The sequence below is a fragment of the Limulus polyphemus genome, unplaced genomic scaffold, assembly GCF_000517525.1.
Source record: "Limulus polyphemus unplaced genomic scaffold, Limulus_polyphemus-2.1.2 Scaffold257, whole genome shotgun sequence".
NCBI classification, from domain to species: domain Eukaryota; kingdom Metazoa; phylum Arthropoda; class Merostomata; order Xiphosura; family Limulidae; genus Limulus; species Limulus polyphemus.
This window is the reverse complement of record NW_013665867.1, coordinates 331,287-352,661: the sequence shown is the minus strand read 5'-3', so window position 1 is coordinate 352,661 and position 21,375 is coordinate 331,287. Positions and strand designations below refer to the sequence as shown.

Below are 21,375 nucleotides of genomic sequence, written 5' to 3'. Positions count from 1 at the left end.
ACAAAGCTACTTGGTCTAAGCCTAAAACCGAAATGTTATGAATTACTATTAAACAAATATTTCATTCAGTGTGTTTGAGGGTAATAATGTAATTTATTTTTGTACTTTTATATCTTTTATTACTATCAATAATAAAACTTATATATTCTTCTAAGTTTTATTTTTATAAATGCAATTTTTGGCTATTTTATTTAATTGTCTTTAAATAAAATTTAAATTTTTTCTACTCAGTGGTGCATTCTTCTTTTAAACGGTATTTTGACGTGCATATGGAAAACATTTTCGATTTAAATTTAGAAAGTCATACACTAAAGCTGAATAAAAATTGCATATTAAATTAATTAACGTATCTACTTCAATTATTTATTGATCTAATATCAGTTCCTTATTAAGGCAGTACAACATCTCTCAAAGAGCGTGGTTCTTGCTTGTTGCAATTCGCTTTCATCTTACCGTTTGATTTGCTTAGTTATACCGCAAGAGTAAATAGTTCACATAGTAATTCGTAATTTTCCGGGCAAATATATAAGGTGGATATTATATTAATAAAAATACTATGGAATTAAATGAAATCATAATGTTTTAATAACCCAAAGACTATGATTCGATTATATATTTGATTTAGAAGAAGCGGAATGATTTTATTTAATCACGCTTTTCTTACAAATGAGTTTTAGGCCTATGGCGGAATGAGTGAGAAGCTGGAACGTAAGTTGTAGCTGTTATTAACGTATTTCGCTATTTATATTTTTGAATTGTTTAAAAGTATCGCTACTATGAAAAGACAACAAGATCGTGATTCTCCTATAAAAAGTAAGCGTTCTCGTTCTTCTCTGCCTCGTTACGATGATAGTCCTCGTGATCGTGGATCTTCAGATCGACGAGACAGGCGTAGGGTAAACAAATCGCCTGGTGATCAACGGCGTGGTAGGACTACTACAAGAGACTCGTCCTTAGAAAGAGGTATGCAAATGGGTAGGAGTGGTGGTTCAATGTCATTATCCCGTGATATTTACGATGATTATTCGCGAGACATGAAACCAGAAAGAGGTGACCCTTACAGTTATAAAATATTGTGTGTGAGCAGTATACACCATAAAGTTTCTGATGCAGCTGTACGTGATGCAGTGTACCGGGAATTCAGTCGCTTTGGTGATATTAGTGTAAAAGTTTGTCATGATGGTAATGCACGGTTTGCTTATATATATTTTAGAACATATGAAGATGCTCGTGAAGCTAGACATGCAAAGTCACGTCTTATACTTTTTGACAAACCTGTTCACGTAGACCCAATTTTAGACAGAGACCTGGTAGGTAGAAGGAACAGAAGCATGAGCCCTGATTATGGGTCGCATGGACCAATGAGAAGCGTCTCCCCAGCACACTCAACAGGTAGTGCAGGGGGAATGGGTAGGCGATCAGGTGGTGGAAGGCGTAATAACTTTGAAAGAAATCCTGGACCACCTGTTTTTGGGCCTCCACCTCCATATAGAGAACCACCAATGAGACATGATATGCAACATGAATTTCAACCTCCACCTCATAGAAGAGACGAAATAAAAAAAGAAAAATTTCCAAACTATCTGCATCATGTGCCACCAGAAGAAGATGACAAAGCAACTCGAACACTGTTTGTCGGAAATTTAGAAGTAGCGATTCCAGAAACAGAGTTGCGTCGTATATTTGAAAGGTATGGTGTAGTGGAAGATATTGATGTTAAAAGACCTTTACCTGGTCAAGGAAATGCCTATGCTTTTATTAAGTTTTTGAACTTGGATATGGCTCATAGAGCAAAGGTGGAAATGTCAGGTCAATACATTGGTAAATTTCAGTGCAAAATTGGCTATGGAAAAGCAACTCCTACAACACGCATATGGGTTGGTGGTCTTGGCCCTTGGACATCTTTATCTCACTTAGAAAGAGAATTTGACAGATTTGGTGCCATCAGGAAAATTGACTTTGTCAAGGGTGATAATCATGCTTATATTCAGTATGATAGTATTGATGCTGCACAAGCTGCCTGTCAAGAGATGCGAGGGTTTCCTTTAGGTGGTTTGGACAAGCGGCTGAGAGTAGATTTTGCAGATCCAGGACCGTACAGTTATTTTGATCCTACAAGACCAGATTTTAGAGGTAACACAGAAGAACAATTTGAATTATCGGGACATGGGGTACATGACCTTCCACCACCTGAGGAATTCTTTGGAGGTCCTGAATGGTTACAGAGCCAAGGCTTTCCTCCGGAATCGCCATATGATCCTGATTTTGATCGACCGCCAAGAAACTTGGGACGAGAACCATGGCCACCAGAAATGGATGATCGCCGTGGAGATTATCGGGGATGGAGTAGAGAGAGACACGGTTGGTGGGATCAACATGGTAGGGGAAATCGTGAGAGTGGGAATGATCGGCGTAAACGACCTTTTACTTCTGAAGAAGCAAGCTTACCAGATGGAGCTCCACCACCAACTGGACCTGATAGTGTACCTTTCAAAAATCCACGAATATCACACACTCCAGAACCTGGTGAATGTGAGAGAACTCCAATCAACAAAGATACGTTGTCTCCTCGACGATCAAAAAGTGATACCGGCCGAATATCAAAAGATTGTGATCCCTCCAATGGTGATTTTAGTGACTCGAGAGAACGAAAAGAGCGGGAGCCAGGTGAAGTTAATAATACATGTGAAATGGGAAGGACCAGAGGGAATGATGACAAAGATTCAAGTGAAAGTGGAAAAAAATTGCTTTCTGATAGTCTTGTGAAGGAAGGCATTGTGGCAATTGCTAATAGTGTTACAAATATTCAGGATTTGGCAAAATGTTGCCCTGTAGCATGGCATGGTGGACTTGTTTTGAAGAATAGTGCTTTTCCATCCCGTATGCATGTTTGTAGTGGAGATCCATCCCTGGTTGATTCTCTTATGAAAGTCAGCTCTGTTGATGTACCTGTTCTTAGGATTAACCAGAGACTCAGGCTTGACCAACCAAAACTTGAAGATGTAACTCGCAGGATCTCAAATGCCGGTAATCATGGGCATTGTATGCTTCTTGCAATGCCAGGTTCAGTCAGTCATACAGATGATCAATCTGGTGCTGTTCAACAGCGCCCTCTAAGAAATTTAGTGTCTTATTTGAAACAGAAAGAAGCGGCCGGTGTTGTTGCTTTACAAGCAGCCAGTAACAAAAAAGATGGCAAAGATTTGAATGGAGTTTTGTATGCTTTCCCTCCTTGTGAATTCACTTTAGAATTGTTAAGACGTATTGTCCCAAATTTGACAGGTGAATCTTCAAAAGAAGATCACCTTGTAGTGGTGGTGGTGAAAGGTGCAACTTGAGTGTCAGTGTTTAATGCGTGTTGTGTAGTTCTCACAGACCACAACAAATTTGATGTGTATTTACTCATAGTAGTCGTGTAGTTTTGTGTGTTATTGTCTTGACAGTTTCGGTGAAAAGACCCCAATTTATGTTTTTACCCAGTACATATATATTGTGCTTGGCAAAATGTAATTTGTAGAAATTTCATGCAGATACTTCAGAATTTTGTTTTTTACAGCATACTTCAGTTTTAATCAGTTGTCAGATTTTCTTATCAAGTTTCATTTGTGTACTGCTCATAAGATGGAGAACAGTGCTTAAAATATGGTTGAGTAAGCAACATGTATTTACATTGTTATTAATGTATAATGTGGCAATTCTTTTAATAGATTGAATAATCATGTCATTTAACCTGTAATATCTCATCCAGTTTTGATTTCAGTGACCTTGCTGACCCAGCCAAAAAAAAAGAAGAAAAGACTTCTAATCTAACTTTACTTTGAAATTTTTTGGTAATTGATAAAAACTTTCATACTGACGATTTTTATATGAAAAGCAAAACGAAAACATTTTCCTTCATGCACACCATATAGTTCGAAAGATTTCATCTGTTGCTACAGTTATTTTTACCAATCACTACTGTCAAACAAAATCACTTTCTTCTAATAGCACACTACAGCTCTTGCAATATTAGACATTTCAATTTGTAACAAAAAAAAATACACACTTAGATACCATAAAACTTTCCATGTATAGAATAATAGAATATTTGCTCATGTTCTTTTAGAGATCTAACTTGTTGGTTGTTGCCCTTAAATATACAAAGAAGATATATATATAGATGACATCAACAGTTTTTAATCATGTGATCATTTAGTTAATGGGGAATTAGTGTAACATGTTGTTGTAATACAACTTTGGATGCTTCGAATAATAACCTTCCGGTATTTTTAAGTCTGTGAAATAAATGTGGGAAATGGATGTTTTAAAGGATTTTTTCCTACTTAAATTGTTATTTTCAGTAGAATTTTATTAAACATTTTTAAAATTACAGTTTAATGGCAAGCATTTTAGTACACACGTTTTTTGGCTACAAGATTTTGTTTGAAGTGGCATAATCAGGAGATTTATAAATATTAAAATAAAATAAAAAGGTTTTAAGGTGTATGAATTTTTACATGATGTATAAAAGTTCAAATGTTGCTTAACTGTTATTTCTTTTTTTTTACAAGCAGCAGAGCTCCACAACCATGTGATGCTTTAGTTTGAAAATGGTGACCAGTGAAAGTGAGGCTTGGTCTATATTAAGCAATGTACCATTATTTTAGTAAAATAGTGTCGTGTATGTGGAGATACGACAGTCACTGTGTACTGTTTAAATTGGATACAGTCACACCTTATTATCTGACAGTCACTTAAGATAGCAATTTTTTCTCTTCTACACGATTATTTTCTATTCCAAGTTCTCATGTTAAGTGAAAGTGACAGATTCTGCAGTGGTGCTAAATATCTGTGTTATATGTGCTGATTGATTAAAGTGTTGAGTGTGACAACAACCAAAATGCTCAGTTGTCTCTCGTTGTGTGTTTTAATTAAAATAAACAGTTAGGAACGTCTTTATTCTTGTTTAAGGTGTAACAATATCTAATCTTTGCTCTTGAGAACAACTGGGATTATACAAGTTTTAATCAGGAGTTTTACCTATGTTGTGCTTGCTTCAGACCACCGCAAAAGAAAACTTTCCAGTAGATGGCCCGGAGTTATCATCTGTCTTGTCACTGCCAACTCTCATCATCAGAGAAACCTAGACCTTATCTTCTCAAAACCTTGCTCTGACTTTTCTGAGCAGCAACCTACAAAAAGTATCTGAAAATTGTTTTCCATTGCTTAATTATAATCAGTGGACTTCCAGATTTTTTCAGATGTGTTCTTCAAGATTATCTCCAAATTTATGTTATTTTCTCTGATCTTGAAAGTCAACTTCTATTCTGTCTTGAGGAATGAGAATCTGAAGACTACCATGAGTGAAATTAACAATGATATTCTAAGTTCTGTTCTGAACACATAACTAGTTTTCAAAGTTTTTTAAAAATCTATGCAGTCTGTATCATTAGCTCAGGAATTGGACACTTTTATGACTTAGAAACGAAACAGTCATTGAATCTGTGTTAAAGTTGAATCTCCATGATTGAATGTTCTATTATTTTGCATGCAAAAGTGAATCAGCATTTTTTTTTATTGTTTCATCATCTGAAAAAGAAATCAGTGTGAGGTTTGAAGTGTGAACGGTCTAAATATTTCATTTATTTTACGTGTACTTGTGAAAGTAATCCACTTTCCTGTGGTATTTTTTACCATCTGATTCACCTTTTAAAAATATTCTTTCCTCATTTTCTATTCACCTTCAGTATTTATTAATATCCTGTTTCATCTTCACATTCAAGAACATAGATCACACATTGAATTTTTCAGCATCCCAGTATTTATAATGCAAGTAGAACTTTCAATTTCAGAAGCTACTGTTACAGCACGTCATTGTGAATGTGCAGTGTGAAAAACATCGGATTTTTTTTTTATTCCAAGTTTCTGTAACAAACTTAACATCTGTGCAGAACTGCTTTTTCAAAATTAGCATTAGATTTGTGAAATTCAGTGAGACGTGCACGTAGGTTATACCATTGACAATTTCTTCATCTATATCTTTTGTCTTTGCAAATGTGAAACTAAGAGTGCTGGTGATGGTTGTTCCAGGTTGTGAATTTCAGTATTTCACTTGAAAAAGATTTATGAGAATCTTCAGTATGGATAATAGTGACAGCTCTGTGCCAAGATGTTACATCAAAGTGAGTGAGTACTAAAACAAAGAAAGCTATTACAACTGTTACCAGAGTATGTGTTCAGTTATTTGTTAAAAGGTTTTTGAAAATTTCAATGTTTCAACATTGTTAGTGTTATACAAACCAACAGCTTACTTGCAAGTGATTGTTTTGTCTGTCTGCTGCACAGTGCAGGTATTACAGATGCTCGTGTCTGGCTGCCTCACCAGTATTAGTCTTGTGAAAAACCATCAGTGCAGATCCTTGTGTGTAACTGCCTCACCAGCTTTGTGTTCTAAAAATCAACAGTGCATATGATACAGATCCTCGTGTCTGGCTTCATCACCACATTAGTTTTGTGAAAATCAACAGTGTATATAATATAGATCCTCGTGTCTGGCTGCATCACCACATTAATGTTTTGAAAATCAACAGTGTATATAATATAGATCCTCGTGTCTGGCTGCATCACCAAATTAATGTTATGAAAATCAACAGTGTAGGTCATACAAAACCTCTTGTCTAGCTTCATCATTACATTAGTGCTGTGAAAATCAACAGTGCATGTGATACAAATCCTTTTGTGTGGCTTCATCACTAGGTTAGTGTTATGAAAACCAACATTAAAGGTGATACAGATCCTCATCCATGTACTTCACCAGTGTTAGTCGTGTAAAAATCAACATTACGAGTGATACAGATCCTCATGTCTGACTGCTTCATCAGATTAGTGTTATGAAAATCAACAGTACCAGTGATATAAATCCTCATTTCAACAGAACAGGTGATACAGATCCTTATGTCAACAGTACAGGTGTTAGTGTTAATAAACCCAACAATGCAGGTGGTATTGATTGTGCTGTATCGGTATCTTGCCAGTGTTAGTGTTATGAAAACCATCAGTGCAAGTGATACAGATCTTACATACTGGATGTGTTGCCAGAGTTTATGAAAAATATCAGTGCAGGTTATATTGATTCTTGAGTCGAAATGTCCCACCACTGTTATTCTTGTGAAAACCAACAGTGTAGGTGATTGTTGTATTGATATTTATTTCCAGGTGTTTTGCCACCCTTCATGTTATGAAAGTTAACAGTGTAGGTGATGATAGTCATTTGTCCTCCAGATGATTCACCATTTGTATGGAAACCAACAGTGGAGATGATGATGATCTCTGTATCCAGATAGCTCACTGTTTTCAAAACTAACTATGTAGAATATTGTTATATTGATATTTATGCCCATGTCTTTTACCAGTAGCAGTGTTATGAAAGCAAACAGTAATGGTGATAGTTACAACACTCAGTGAATGTCAGACAGGGTTTGAGAGTGATTTGGCAAGGTTTGGTGACCTCTACAGAAGTAAGAAGAAGCATCTCAATTTTAAGGAGAAAAAAAAAGTAATTTTTGTGTCTTTGTTTAACTTAATCATTTAGAAAAGACTGGATTTGTAGAAATTGTGAATTTAGTTCTGCATTGAATGTTATGCGTGTGTGTGTGTGTATGTATGTATATATATGTGGGGGGTTGTGCAGTTTATTGAAAATGAATTATATTTGTTGTTGTGATGAAGAAAACTATTGAAGTAAGAAATAAAAAATTAAGAACTTAAAAATGATATAAATCTCGTGTAGAAAATAATTGGTTTGAAAGTACAGTTAAATATTAAAAGAATATTTTGTTGTTAGGGGAATTGTTTTTAGTTCTGTCACAACAATGTCAACAACTTGTTTTGATTTACGTATTAATCCAATGTTATTGGTAAACTGAACCTTGTAAAACAAAATAATATAATACAGTAGTGAAATGGTTTGTTATTAGCTGAGAGTTTGGTGGGAAAGAGAATTTGATAATGATCGAGATGTAGAAATTTGCACAGCACGCATGGTTGTTGGAGCTCCTTTTCAAATTTCCTACAAAGATTTATACTCCAAAGACTGAGTAATCTTTTAGAAGAGCAGCATACTTAGACTCATGTTGATTTTGTATATGAATTTCTTCTGAACACCAGAATACAATGGTGTAAGTAAAATAAAATATGCTAGACTTATCTGTATTAGATACCAAAATATATAAACTGTGGTCTGAAGTAGTTTGTGAAATTTAGTTTGAAGGTTGTTAAGTAAGATGGTTATATAGTATATATATAACATATATTTTTTTTATGAAACATGCATTGGGTGAAAGTTGTAAATGTTTGTGTAATTATTTATCATACATACAAGTACCTTGGAACTCCAGAATCAAGTATTAACCCACTTATCCTTTAATAAGTTTTTGATCCACACAAAAAAAAAATCCTGTTTTTATGATTAAATTGATTAAAAAAAAGCACCACTAGTTTTATTTAGGACATTCCCACTTCCACCCCAAAAAATTATATATGTTGTACAAAAACCCACTGAGCAGCTTCTTGTGACCAGCTCAGAGACAGAAATTGCCCTCTCTGTAACAATTTTTATTAATATAACTTCCAGTATGATCGAAAATGTCAGTTCATTTCTTTACCATGCATAAACTTTTGCATCAATCAGTAATGCATCTTTAAATATTTTTTTGGATATCATTTAATGACATTTTGTATTCATAAAAAAAAGTACAAAATAAATTCTCAGGTTTGAAGTAAGTATCCACTGTCGTTGCTCTGCCTATCATATTAAATTGAAGTTCAGAAACAGTTTCAGTATAAACTTGTAGTTTTCAAAAATTATACTTTTTTTGTATGTTTAGATATTCTATACTTGTAAGCCTGATAAGCATTGCAAGTTAACCAATTACAAAGGAAAACAAATAATATAATCCAAATATTTCATTATCCTTGATGCTGACTTTATAATATTTTTTCCTACTAAGACTGAATTTAAATAAAGAAATGGTATCAAAAATGTTTTTAAAGTCCAACCTCCTTTTACAGTTAAGTATTCTACTAACATGAATGGACCTCCAGTGGATTGGTTGCAAGAATGAGGGCGAATGCTAAAATCAGGTTTAGATGTACAGCACAGATAATCCATTGTGTAGCTTGGTGCTTAACAACAAACAAATTATATAAACTGTAATTGCTGTTTATTTAAGTTCTGAAAATAACCAAAGTCATCATTAAGTAATTTATTAATTTCTGACCAAGTAGAAACAGTATTAACTAACTTGTACAAATCTGTTACTAAGTTCTATGGGGAAAAAAAAAAAATGTTTTTGTCATGAATAAAATTATATTTTTAAGCTTTTGAGAAATGTAAAATTATTAAAGGTTTCTTATTAATTAAATTGGAAGACATTTTCAGTTTATGTTTTACATAAACAATCCAATCATGTAACTTTTTCATATTTCAATAACATAGATCTCGAAAAGTTATTTGTCATCTAACTTGCTTTTGAATGCTCTTTGTTTTTCTCAAATGGTATCTGCCCAAGTCATCAGGCCCAGTGTAGCTGTGATAGTTTGCTATCATATTGGACACTATCTGAAGTGTATTGGTAATTTAAGTGGATTCTTACTGTCCTCCTCAAAAACCTAATAAAAATTGTGGAAGGTTTAGTTTCTTGATGCAAAGGTATTTATTTGCTATGTATGAGACATTTTGTTATGAATATAGATATTTCTGTTTTTTTCTTCAACAGCAAATTGTGTGCTAATTTCATCACTTCTTTTATGGCTCAGATCTAGTGTATTATGTTATTTCATGGATAATTAAGTTGAAGAATGGTGCAACATAATTTTAAAATAGTTAATACTTTTTTCTATTGTATTTTCATTATGATAAATAAAAAAACCTAACTGGGGTTTTTGACCACTGAGGTCATGCTTGTAGCACTGGTTACAACTTACATATTGTTTTTACTGTATCTTGCTATATTCTGATTAAAAATTCATTGAAAATACTGATTACATTTTTGCAACTAAGACATTATGATTGTTGTATACACTTAAATGTTGTATTATTAATCATTCCAAAAGAAAATTGTCATGTTAACCTTCATGCATAACAGGCCAGGTTGAACTATAAAGTAACTTATGCTGTTAATTATATTTACATACTTTAGGTAAAGTTCTAGTTGTTTTTATCTGGAAATTATGTGATAATATTCTGGAATCTTGCAATGCATTACTGTAAACCATGCTGAAGTTTGTTTCACAGAAAAATTTGTTAGTATAATAACCAGTCTGCTAAAGCTTGTAAATAAAAGAATATGACTGCCCAAAATTTACTTTCAAAGCGTATTGTTTGTCATCAAAATACTATTCCTAACATGTCAGATATGTCCTTTATGCTTTTGCTAATCTTTCATTTCACACTAATCACATCATTTACAGTGACATTTAGAAATTATTATGGTTAGACGATTCCATTAAAAAATTATTGTTGGTAATAATGAAGACATAATTCTGTATAGCCTCCATACTGATACAAGTGTCATTATTTATAAGTTCTGAACTAAAGCAAATCATGCAAAATAAAGCTTAAAGTTTGACTTATTATTAATGGAAATCAAGACTTATGAATTTAGGTGTAAGATTTAAACTAAGCTACTTTTGTTTTTAATACGGATTAAATTAATTCATCACATCCTACGTTTTAGATAGACTAAACTTGGTAGAACATGTAAAAAGCATAAAGTGGATTTTCTTTTCAATTATATACTGACTCTAAATGTATAAGGAAATAACCTTGTTATAAGCAAGTAAAATTTTGTAAGAATATTATTTTCTGAACTTACAATATCATAAGGTTGGAAATATGCCTGATTATGTATTAGTTTACATATATGATTAAATATTTCTTATTGGGTTTAATTTCTAACTGGTAAGAATTTAGAACTGTGTTACTTATATACACACATGTATATGTGTATTTAAATTGCATGTATAATTTGCATCTTTTAATGAGTAAATTGCCTTAGTGAACTGTGTACGTATATTTTAATTGTGTGTTTTAATTAAATTTTTAACCTGCTAGAAATATGTTCAATATATTGTTAGAAGAAACAGCATACTAATAATAAGAAAAATATATCTTGACCTCCATCTTTTTTCTAATTTACTTATATATTTTGGTATCTTATGCCATGGATAAGCCTAGACTTATGCATATTTTATCTTGTTGGTTTTATAATTGTGCTGGTAAGCCTTATGTGTTCAGAAGCTATTCGTAATTTCACATGCTATATATATACATAGCAATATGTTGTTGTTTTTTAAAGTTAATATTTTGTTATGCATGTGATTAGAAGTGTTCTGCAACATGTGTCTTTACTTTTCTCTAGGATATTAACCCAGAAATATTTAAAATTTATTGATGAATGAAATGACACAAATTCAAGTTGGTCATACCCGATACAGGATCAGTAGTGTGCTACCTTACCTCGCTATCAAGTTAATGTCCTATTTTCTCTCACCAGTGAATTTAACTATCACTTACTTGCAGATAAATAAGTAATTGCTTACTGGTTACTAAAAGGAAAAGCACTGCAGTTTATACATGAAATGTCTTTAATTGTTTTTAACTTTAATTCTGTATTGTTGTTTTTTTAAAGAGCTGCAGTAATTTTAAAATTGTACTTAAACACTAAAAGCATTAAATTTAACGGGATTTTTCACCATATAATAATGTTCTTTATTCATATACAAGTTTTCAGAATCTTTCAAGAGCTTATTAGGCATAAAATTGGTTTAACTGATAAATCTTGAAAATTTGATTAATTAAGTAAAAAAAATCATATTACATGATGATGATAAAACCTGATCTCTGCATTTTGTTGAAAGTTTCAGTAATATCCTTAAAGTATTCAAAGAAGTGTATGAGAAAGTAAAGATTTTGTTTAAATAATCTCAAGATTAAGTGCGAATCATTTTAAAAGATAAAGTTTGTGAAAAGTTCAACTGTACCAAAATGCCTACATTTTTAAAATCACTTTTTTTTGAGCAGTGTTATTACTTATTTAAGTATTCTGTTATTGATATATAACATGTTGTTGTTCTCCAGAAATTAATAGTGGTATAAATAAAATGTCACCAAATGAATTATATGTTTTATGTGAACTTTTTTCCATCAATTGATAAAAAAGGTGGCAATATCCAAAATGAGCACTTTCATCATTTGACTTTTGAAAAAATATATTAAAGCTGCATGAAAGTAAATATTGTCATACACATTTTATTTAACAGATAATTTAAGAAATAACTTTTGATAAATTACCATAGTTTTTATTGTAGAGGCAACAACAGCATGGGTGAAAGTTCTGTATCTGTAGATGGAAATGCCTTTCCCTGGCATGATTTAAACAAATTAAAGACGTTTTGTTGTCAACACCATGCTAATCTTTATTGATCTAAATTTCCAACCATTTTTATTTGTACAAGGAAAAGGTCATAACTTGTTAATTCAATGATTTGCTTTTTCATTTGCAAATGATGCTCTAAAAAAATTAATTGAGCATACATGTAAAGAGTTGGAGTATTAATGTTTAAACAATTTAACTAACTTTGTGTGATTATCAGGTTGGCCCATCTGGTAATATAATGAGTTGTAAGTGATTTCTAAATTATCATTTTTTATACAAAGTCAAGTTAAAATTGGACTGTGAAAGTTGTACAAAATGGCTCAGGATGTATTTGAGAACAAGTACAACCCCAGAGTTTTTTGGGGTTGTTTAAGCTCTTGGCCAGTAGATCTGTTTCAATCAAAATGGTAATTCTACACTTTCATTCATGCAAGAGTATTGAAGCATTTACTGTCATCCTGAGCAATCGAAGTGTTCAAGAGATTAAGTTGAAGAGGAAACAATGTACAGTTGAGATCCTGTTGTGTGCTGAATAATTAGTTTACTTTTATGGAATCTAGTTATTGGGGCTTTTTGTATGCAAAAGATAATTATGTTAAACATTCTTTCTTTCATTCTTATCAATCTTTCATGAAGATTGTGACAGGGCTCTGTATGAAGAGTTACCTCCTTGTGATTTTAACTTGTTTTTCAAACCTTAAAAATGGAAGTTAAAGAAAGGAGACTATGAAGTTATCTCATCGGTGATATAGAAGTATACTGTTGATTTAAGTTAAATGCATTATCTATGGTCTCTGCTAATGATATTTCAAGTTAGTAAGCCTAAATTGGTTCAATATTCTTTACTTTTCAATACGTGAGAAAAACCATATACGAACCTGACATAATACAGTTGAACCTTCTAAGGTCAGATAAGTAACAGATGTTATTTGTGGGAAAGAAAAAAACGGTAGAAAATTGTAATATAAGTGAAAAATAAAATTTGAATTCCCAGTACTTTTATGAAGTTTGGAGTACACTGAATGATGAATAATTTTTGAAAGTTTTACTGTCTCATAGTTATTCCTTTTGTTATTGTGACCCTGAGTTTTAAAAAAAATATTTCACAATAAGATAACAAGGTAATGTCTGAAATATTAGTTGCCATTTTCTCCCTCTTGCTCAAGTATGCATAATGCCTGCCTAATGATATGATCAAATAAATATGGGATTGTTGGGAGTCTTCCACCACCCCTTTAAGTTGTATATCAGAAGGATGTGATGATGCAGCAAATATTGCCATTATGTTAGATGTCAATTATATAATTTTGGCACCACATGTTGCACTTGAAATAACTGTTTTTAATTGTAAAGTTTATACACATTTCTGTAGTAAATATTGTTACTTGAAAGAATTTAAAAACTCACATACTGTAGACGCTGCTAATTTTCTGTTATGAGATTTAGAAATACATTTCAAGGTGTGACTTTTTAGAAAATAAATCAGTCAAATGTGATTAATTTATGAATATGTATATTATTCTAGGTTGATAGAAATAACCATTTCAAATATTACCTTGAGATATCGGAATTGGTTATAAAATATTTTCTGTTAATGTAATTTAACTGATTTACATTTCTTTGATTCTTACATCTTGTTTGTTCATGGAACTATATTTTTCAAGATGATATGATTGTACAAGGGTTAACAAAACTAGTTTTATTGAGTTATTAAATTTTGCAATTAAGAAATCTCGTTTCAAGTTTGGCAGCATTATTTATGATCGAATAGATGGTGGTGCTGTGGTCTCAAAATTAGCAACCTGATCTAGCAAACCCTTTTTTTTTTCTATGTGATGAAAAACAATTGTTGAATAACTGTCCAGAGAATTTTGAACCTGTTAGATATCATACTTACATTTATATTATGTTTGTTATTTTAAAAGAAAAAAGAATGTGATTTTTTTTTTACAATATCTAAACAATATCATGTTTACAGTTGAAGAAAAAATAATTCAAATTTGCCCATTTTAAATCGAGATAATTTGGGAATAGGAACATATCATAAACCAACTTATACAGTCGTGTTGAAAGCTTTATTCCTGTTTCATAATTATCTTATCATATGTCATTACTTCCATAAAGAAACAGAAAGTGTGAAAAAATGGTTTTCATTTCTCATTACTTGATAATGTTTTTAAATGGAGTGTACACCCCCTCATAAAGTGAGTGTTAATGGGACCAAACTGTCATTTTATGTCAGTCTTCCATTTTTGGTAAGGACAGTGGTGTTTTAAGAAGCGAAATAAAAAATATCTTGATATCAAACTATCCCCAAATTTCAGTGTATGTGTGGCTTTAAAATCACTGTTAAGAATATAGAAATTTTTCAAGATAAAAAAAACAGAATTAATAAAGTGTAATGCACTTACATTGTTTATGAATATGTTTGTTCTTGATATGGATGCGATTACATCTGGAGCAGTATACAAAAAGAGCATCTGAAGACTAATGCTAGTAATTCCTCAAACATCTACACGCTTCTAGACCAAGAATGACATGGGACTGCAGAAGAACTTGAAATAATATTTAGTTCCAACAGTGAACAAGATGTAAGAATCAGAGAAACTTTGGGCATCACGAAACTTAAATCAATGTTGAAATTATTCTAATGATGTAGTTTACCAGTAAGACTTGGTTCTAGGTTATTATTTCTAAGAGATGTTGATGAGACCTGATAGTGACAATTATGTAAGTTTTAATACATCCCAATTTCTGTACACTAGGGATAAAAAAAAATCAGGCATTTGTTTAACTATCTGAGTAATTAAATACTGTTTTATGCATTAATCATGACTGTTATAAAATTGTTTTTAAAAAAGGACTGGAAAATGATACATGTGAAATTAGCTAATCATTTTGTGATTTATGAACTTATTGTGAAACAGATGATTTGGAGAAATGCCAAAATATATTATTAAGCCAAAAACAGATTAATTTTCTTATGTGTATTCTGTTTGACACAAGTATCTATAAAAACAGTAGCATTAGTGAATGTGTGATTTTTTTTTTTTTTTTTACAAAATAAAGATAATTTAAAGTTACATTATACAAGTTACAAAATACTGAGTTCAGTATGTATATGACGAATAGTACAGCTCATAAAGATACGTCTGAAACTTATTCCTTAAGATTGTTTAACATAATAAATCAGTTACGATATAAAATCTATAACTATGTTAATTAAAACTACAAAATATTTTAGGAAATTAATTTATAATAAAACATATGAGGAGAAAATGTCAGTCTACGTATCACAATCTAATAAGAACGTTTAATGTAAAAGTGCTTTATTACCTAATTTGGGTACTTGACTTTTTTGGGGGGAGGGTGGGGAACTTGGTGGTGGACTAAATAATAATAGTATAATTTAACAAAACAAAATAGGTACATGATTTTAACCACTGGCTTTTTATACATTTCTATAAAGTTGAGTGTCATATTCATCAGCTTCAGTAGTCATCTTGCTTCTGTATTTGGACTTCAGGGCTGCAAGTGATGAAAATCCTGTCTCACATAGGTATGTAATAACAAATGGCATCATAAAATGAACTATTATGTCTGCACGTTATGGGTACTCTCCAGTTTTCTGAATCCAGAACCCTCATAGTGGATTTTTTTTAAACTTTGACATTAATGTTAAGTTGCAGTTAAGAAATCTTGTTTCAAGTAACTTTCATAAAAAAAACTAGCAGGCAAGTCATTATTTTACAATGCACCAAAACTCCTAAGTAAAGAATACATTTTCAAATTTTAACTCAAAAGACAGTAACTCTTCCAAACCACAAGTTATGAAACCTTACGTTTGGACCATCTGAGGGGAGCTTTTCAAACAGAGTTTGGAAATTTCTGCCTAGGTAAATGTATTATTCTTTGCAGTAAGACAATAGTGTGCTATAGAAGTTACTAAGTAGTGTGTTGGTTGTTCACTTCCTAAAATGTTGTGTTTATGGCAGTGAAATGCATTTTATCTATATAAAGTTAAATAGTAACAAATCCAAAATTTATTTGTATGCAAAATAAAGTATTTTGGTTGAAATTAAGTTGGTAATGACATTAAAGTGAAATTACTATAAAATAAGTTTGGTGCTCTAGCAGAAATTATTTTACATACTGTATTTTAGCTAAAGTTTTTACATCCAAAATACATTTACAGAACATCTGACTTTAAGATTGAGATTTTTAAGAAAAAAATTGTGGTTAATTTTTAAGAGTAATGCTGTAGTACTTAGTTAAAAATAATGGGTTTTCCAGAATAATAACACGTGCTTTTTTTTAAAATAATAGTTTGATATTGTACTTTGTGAACATTTTTAAAAAAAAAAGAATGAGCCTGACAAAGTAAACAGAGGATCATAGTAAGATATAACAGTGCATCATTTTTTTAAACCTTGAGTAGGTTCCATTTTCTTGACAGGCCAAATTAAAATCTTCTTTTTTTGTAACAAAAATAATCATATTTACTACAGTGATTTATCCTAAATTATCATGTGAACTTATAATTTTCCATCCATCGTAATAAGTGTTTGATAACAGTCTAATGAGGTTAATTTAATTTTTTTTTCAACACATGGAACTGGTTTGAAAATATTAAAATAAATTTATAAATATATTTATGATTAACTGAAAATAATATGTTTACAAAATTCCACTGGGAAGGTAAATCACTTGTGTACAGAAAATATGTTTTTTTCATTATAATTTCCAATATAAATGGTAAAATCTAGATCAATACTGCTGCTTAAAAATACTTTATACTCAAAAACATTAAAACAATGTCAAGTTAAAGATTAGAAAACAAATGAACTTTATAGAACAATGCTCTTTTCATGTTTAAGAAGAGCTTTTTCTTTTGTAGTTTAATAACAATTTTGTAGCTACAAAAGCAGAGCTACCAACTTTTAGGAATTTTTGAATGAGACATGAAAAAGTAAAATTTTAGCACATGGTAAGTGCCTCCTACGGGGATCTGGGAGCATGCTTCTCCACAAAGTTTCTTTATTCGTTGAAACAAAATGGTGCATTTCTTGAATCCAATGGTCAAACACCACAGAACATTATAGAAAGCTGCTAATTTGACCAAAAGGTGAAATGTATTTTACTACTGCATATGAGCATGTAAATAGACCCAATTAAATGAGTCTCACTCTCAATTTGAGGTTCCTAGTAGGGGGGGGGGGGTTTGCTAAACTTGATCAAGGCCTGTCTCTGGTGGTTGAAGGGACCCAGTGTATCACAAGTCCATTACCATGTGAAAACAATTCAGGCTAAATTACATACATTTGGCTGAATATTATTTGTATGGCTAAACATTACACCTTATTCTGCTCCAAAACCTCATATGTTTACATTTTAATATATTTGGAGTTTCAAGGTGGTAACATTTGATATTGTAACCAGTTTGGTTTATATCTTGTATATAGACATACCATGTGTTTTCTACCTTCTTATTTCAATATTGGAACTTTTTAATTTTTTTTATTTGTTTAAGTGTATGTGCAGATCCCACATAACATGTTGACCAAGAAGATCGTGAATTTGCTGTTGCTTTATCTGTCTGTTGTTTTTGTCACTCACCTGAGATAAGACATTTTGACTTCCCATGGGAAGGAGGGCTGTAAGGTTGTACATAGTATGTGAAGTTAAACAGCTGTGTCCTTCATTGTTGGTCAGGTGATGTCTTCAGGTTATGACCTCCCTTATGTTTCAGTAAGTCTGGAGCACACCTACAGAGTGAAACAGCTGTAGATACAGCTATCTGGTACAAGTGGCCATCTGCTATGGTAAGTAAATATACGACCACTGGTTGTGAATTAAAATTTAAAATTGTTTATTGTCATTGTACACTTGGATTCAGTCTTCTCACAAACTCAGTCAGAGAATACAGAATTATTTTAGGATAAATATCTTGACAAATCTATTAATCTGTGGATCTATCTCTTGGGATAAGTCAGTGTTGCCTGAGAGCACTACAGAATAAAAAGGAAAGATAAAATTTTGGTGCTGTGACCCACAGGATACATTATTGTGAAGATTTCCATTTCCTTCTGATGTATATTGTCCTGTGTTCCAGCTCTGGTGTATTATGTTTAAAAATACTTCTTTCTTGAGGAAGTGGCATTTTCAAAGAGTAGAACGACTTATGACCAAAAGGAAAAATCAGTCATTGAAGGGATAATGTTGTAAGGTCTAGAAGTATTCCTCTCCTGGATGTAATACTTCCACTGATGATGTGAATGGCCATGGCTTCTTTCTTGTTGCAGCCACTGATGCATCCATGATGTTGATCAAATTCTCCTTCTGAAGATCAACTTCAGTGCAAGGGAACCGTTATTGTCTGAGAGGTTTTGCAGTGGTATGGCACCTGGTAAGTCTTACACCAGATGGGATACTCTGTATAGGACTCTGCTTTTGCTGACCAATGTAACTCAATTCTACTTGTCAAAACTACTCAAGAATGGTCAAGAAAGAATGACACTTTGTTCACCAATAGGAGCTGTTTTACTAGAAGGCAAGACAGCGAGTATTAAATTTAACCATGGAGCAGTTGTGAACTACTCTAAGTTGGGAGGTATTCTGCTATGACAACAAATCCCTGGAGTCATGCAGAGCTAATGGACAAGCTGCATCTTGTCATTCTGCATTGATGCCATATAGCATGGGCATAGAGCTCACACATGAAATGAGCTGTTTTATATAAAACATTGAGCAGGATTAACTTGAGCAATTATATGTCCTAGAAAGGATGAAGCCCTATTGTTGTTTTGTAATTATGGGTTATTAGTTATCTAGTTGGAATGGTTATTGACACAGTAATCAAACCAGAAGCAACCAAGACGAGGTGTAATGTTAATGTTGTATGCATCACATTGCCTCAGAAACTGAGTACATGGCTGCCAAAACATCTGAGATCATTGGTTGAAGATTATGCAAACAATATGGACCCAACAGAAAGACAGCAACCTTGTAATTTGTTGGTTGAATATGCGGATATGTTTTGTGAACAGATGACTGATTGGGTCAGACAAAGTAACTAAAATCAAATAGATCGAAGTATTGCATATCTCAATAAACAACTGCTTTGCAGACTTCCCTGGAGCACTAGGGATGTAGCCAGTGCTACGATATTGTGAATGATAAAGGATATGTTCAAAAAGAGGTTTGTTGTCTCTGGTAGTGATTGTAAGAAAGAAGGAAGGTATGCCAAGGTTCGTTGTTTATTTTAGCTGAATGAATGTGATAACTCGCATTGAAACCTTTCCTTGCTGCATACAAATTAATGTCTGGACACACTGAGAAGTTTCCATTGATTCAGCACATGGGATCTGGATACTGGTGAGTTGAAATGGATGAGGAGAGAAGATTTAAGATTACTTTTAGCATGGGAACCCTATATAAAAAAGGCAGCTTTGAAGGTAAACTGGAAAAACGTGTGCTCGTGCACAGAGATAGAATTTTTTGGTCGTATTGTAGGTAGGAATGGAGTCTCCACGGATTCTGCTGAAATATAAATGGTGAGAGACTGGCGTCAGCCCATGACCAAGTAAGAAATATGCAGTTTCCTTAGCTCTGTATCATACTTCAGATGGATTGGGGAATGTGGGCAAGCATTTCAGACCCTGAAGTGTGCAGCATGCTTTAATATATGCCCTAGAACTGGCATATCTATCTCAAGACTGTGAATTCTTGTTAGATATTGATGCCAGTGATAGTGGAATTTGAACAATTTATTGCAGTTATAGGATGGAGTAGACCATATAGTTGCATGCTCATGACTTTGGAACACAGATATTGTATGACCAAATAAAGAACTGTTTTTAAACTACCAGTGCTATTTTTATGTTTGAAAGTGAATCATACATTGGTAAACTGAATGATGAACATTACGTATCCATAAAGAATTATTTCATACTGGATAACAGCATTGCAGGAATAACATTTACGCATAAAGCATCATTCAGCCCCCAACACGAGAATGCTGACAGATTGTTTCACTTTCCATTAATTGAATGTCCAGACCCTGGACGTCATGTGGGAGTTGAAACTAATTATGTTATAGTGACGTCAAGCCATGCATCAGGCGATTTTACTAGTGACAAGATATCACAATTAACATTTTGGTATCTCCAAGAAGAGCAACTAAAGGACCCAAGTCTAGCATGTGTATTTCTTACCATGCAGAAATGAGGGATGAGCTAGCTGAAATTGAATAATGTGGCATGGATGCACACAAACTATGGCACTTTTATGACCAGTTACGAGTACACGAAGGTGTGATGTACCTTTATTATCAACTGCTGACCCATGGTTCTCGGTCTGTGTTGCAGTTGGTGATCCCCAAAGCATTAAAGCACGATACCCTCTAGAATTTGCATAATACAAAGACTGGAGAGCACTAAGGTTTCGAATTACGCTTGTCCTAAGATTTGATGGGAGTTCTACTGTATATATTTTAATAGAAATGTTCAGCACTGGTGTTAACACTGTATATTGTGTGCCACCTAGAGAAAAATCCAGCCTAAACAGGGCGAACTCTAGAAGAGAATTATTGGTTTTCTTTACAAGGAAAATCTCTGGATGTTAAAGTTTGGAGACGACTTTAATGGGTAGTGAAAGAACCTTTATTACAAATGCACAACGTTTCAACAAGCTATCCCCAAACGTTATTTTCTAAAAAAAAAGTAGGTTTCTTGTCATCAAATTTGAATTCAGTTATGGATATTTATTGTCGACTTCCAGAGACAGAATAAAGTTATCTATGTATACTCGTGGCCATCCACTATTTCACAAAATGGGCCGAGACTTATCCATTGGTAGATACATTGGCACAGCCTGTAGTTGGTGGAGCACTGGATATCCTGATTCATAGCACCTTAAGAGAGCCACATGGAACAGGGAGCTAATTTCAACAGGCAGTTAT

The 21,375-nt window shown here is 32.7% G+C and overlaps 1 protein-coding gene and 1 long non-coding RNA gene across 2 annotated transcripts; both read left to right on the top strand.

Annotated features, from left to right (window-relative positions):
- The first annotated feature begins 660 nt into the window (after positions 1 to 660).
- Positions 661 to 8,465, top strand: LOC111085162. The gene is made up of 2 exons (XR_002609999.1): positions 661 to 708; positions 4,554 to 8,465. It is a non-coding gene; the product is annotated as an uncharacterized LOC111085162 (long non-coding RNA).
- LOC106478870 (putative RNA-binding protein 15) lies at positions 719 to 8,465 on the top strand. The gene has a single exon (XM_022382551.1). The coding sequence runs from the start codon at positions 777 to 779 to the stop codon at positions 3,336 to 3,338; it is 2,562 nt and encodes an 853-aa protein (XP_022238259.1). The 5' UTR covers positions 719 to 776; the 3' UTR covers positions 3,339 to 8,465.
- Positions 8,466 to 21,375: the final 12,910 nt, after the last annotated feature.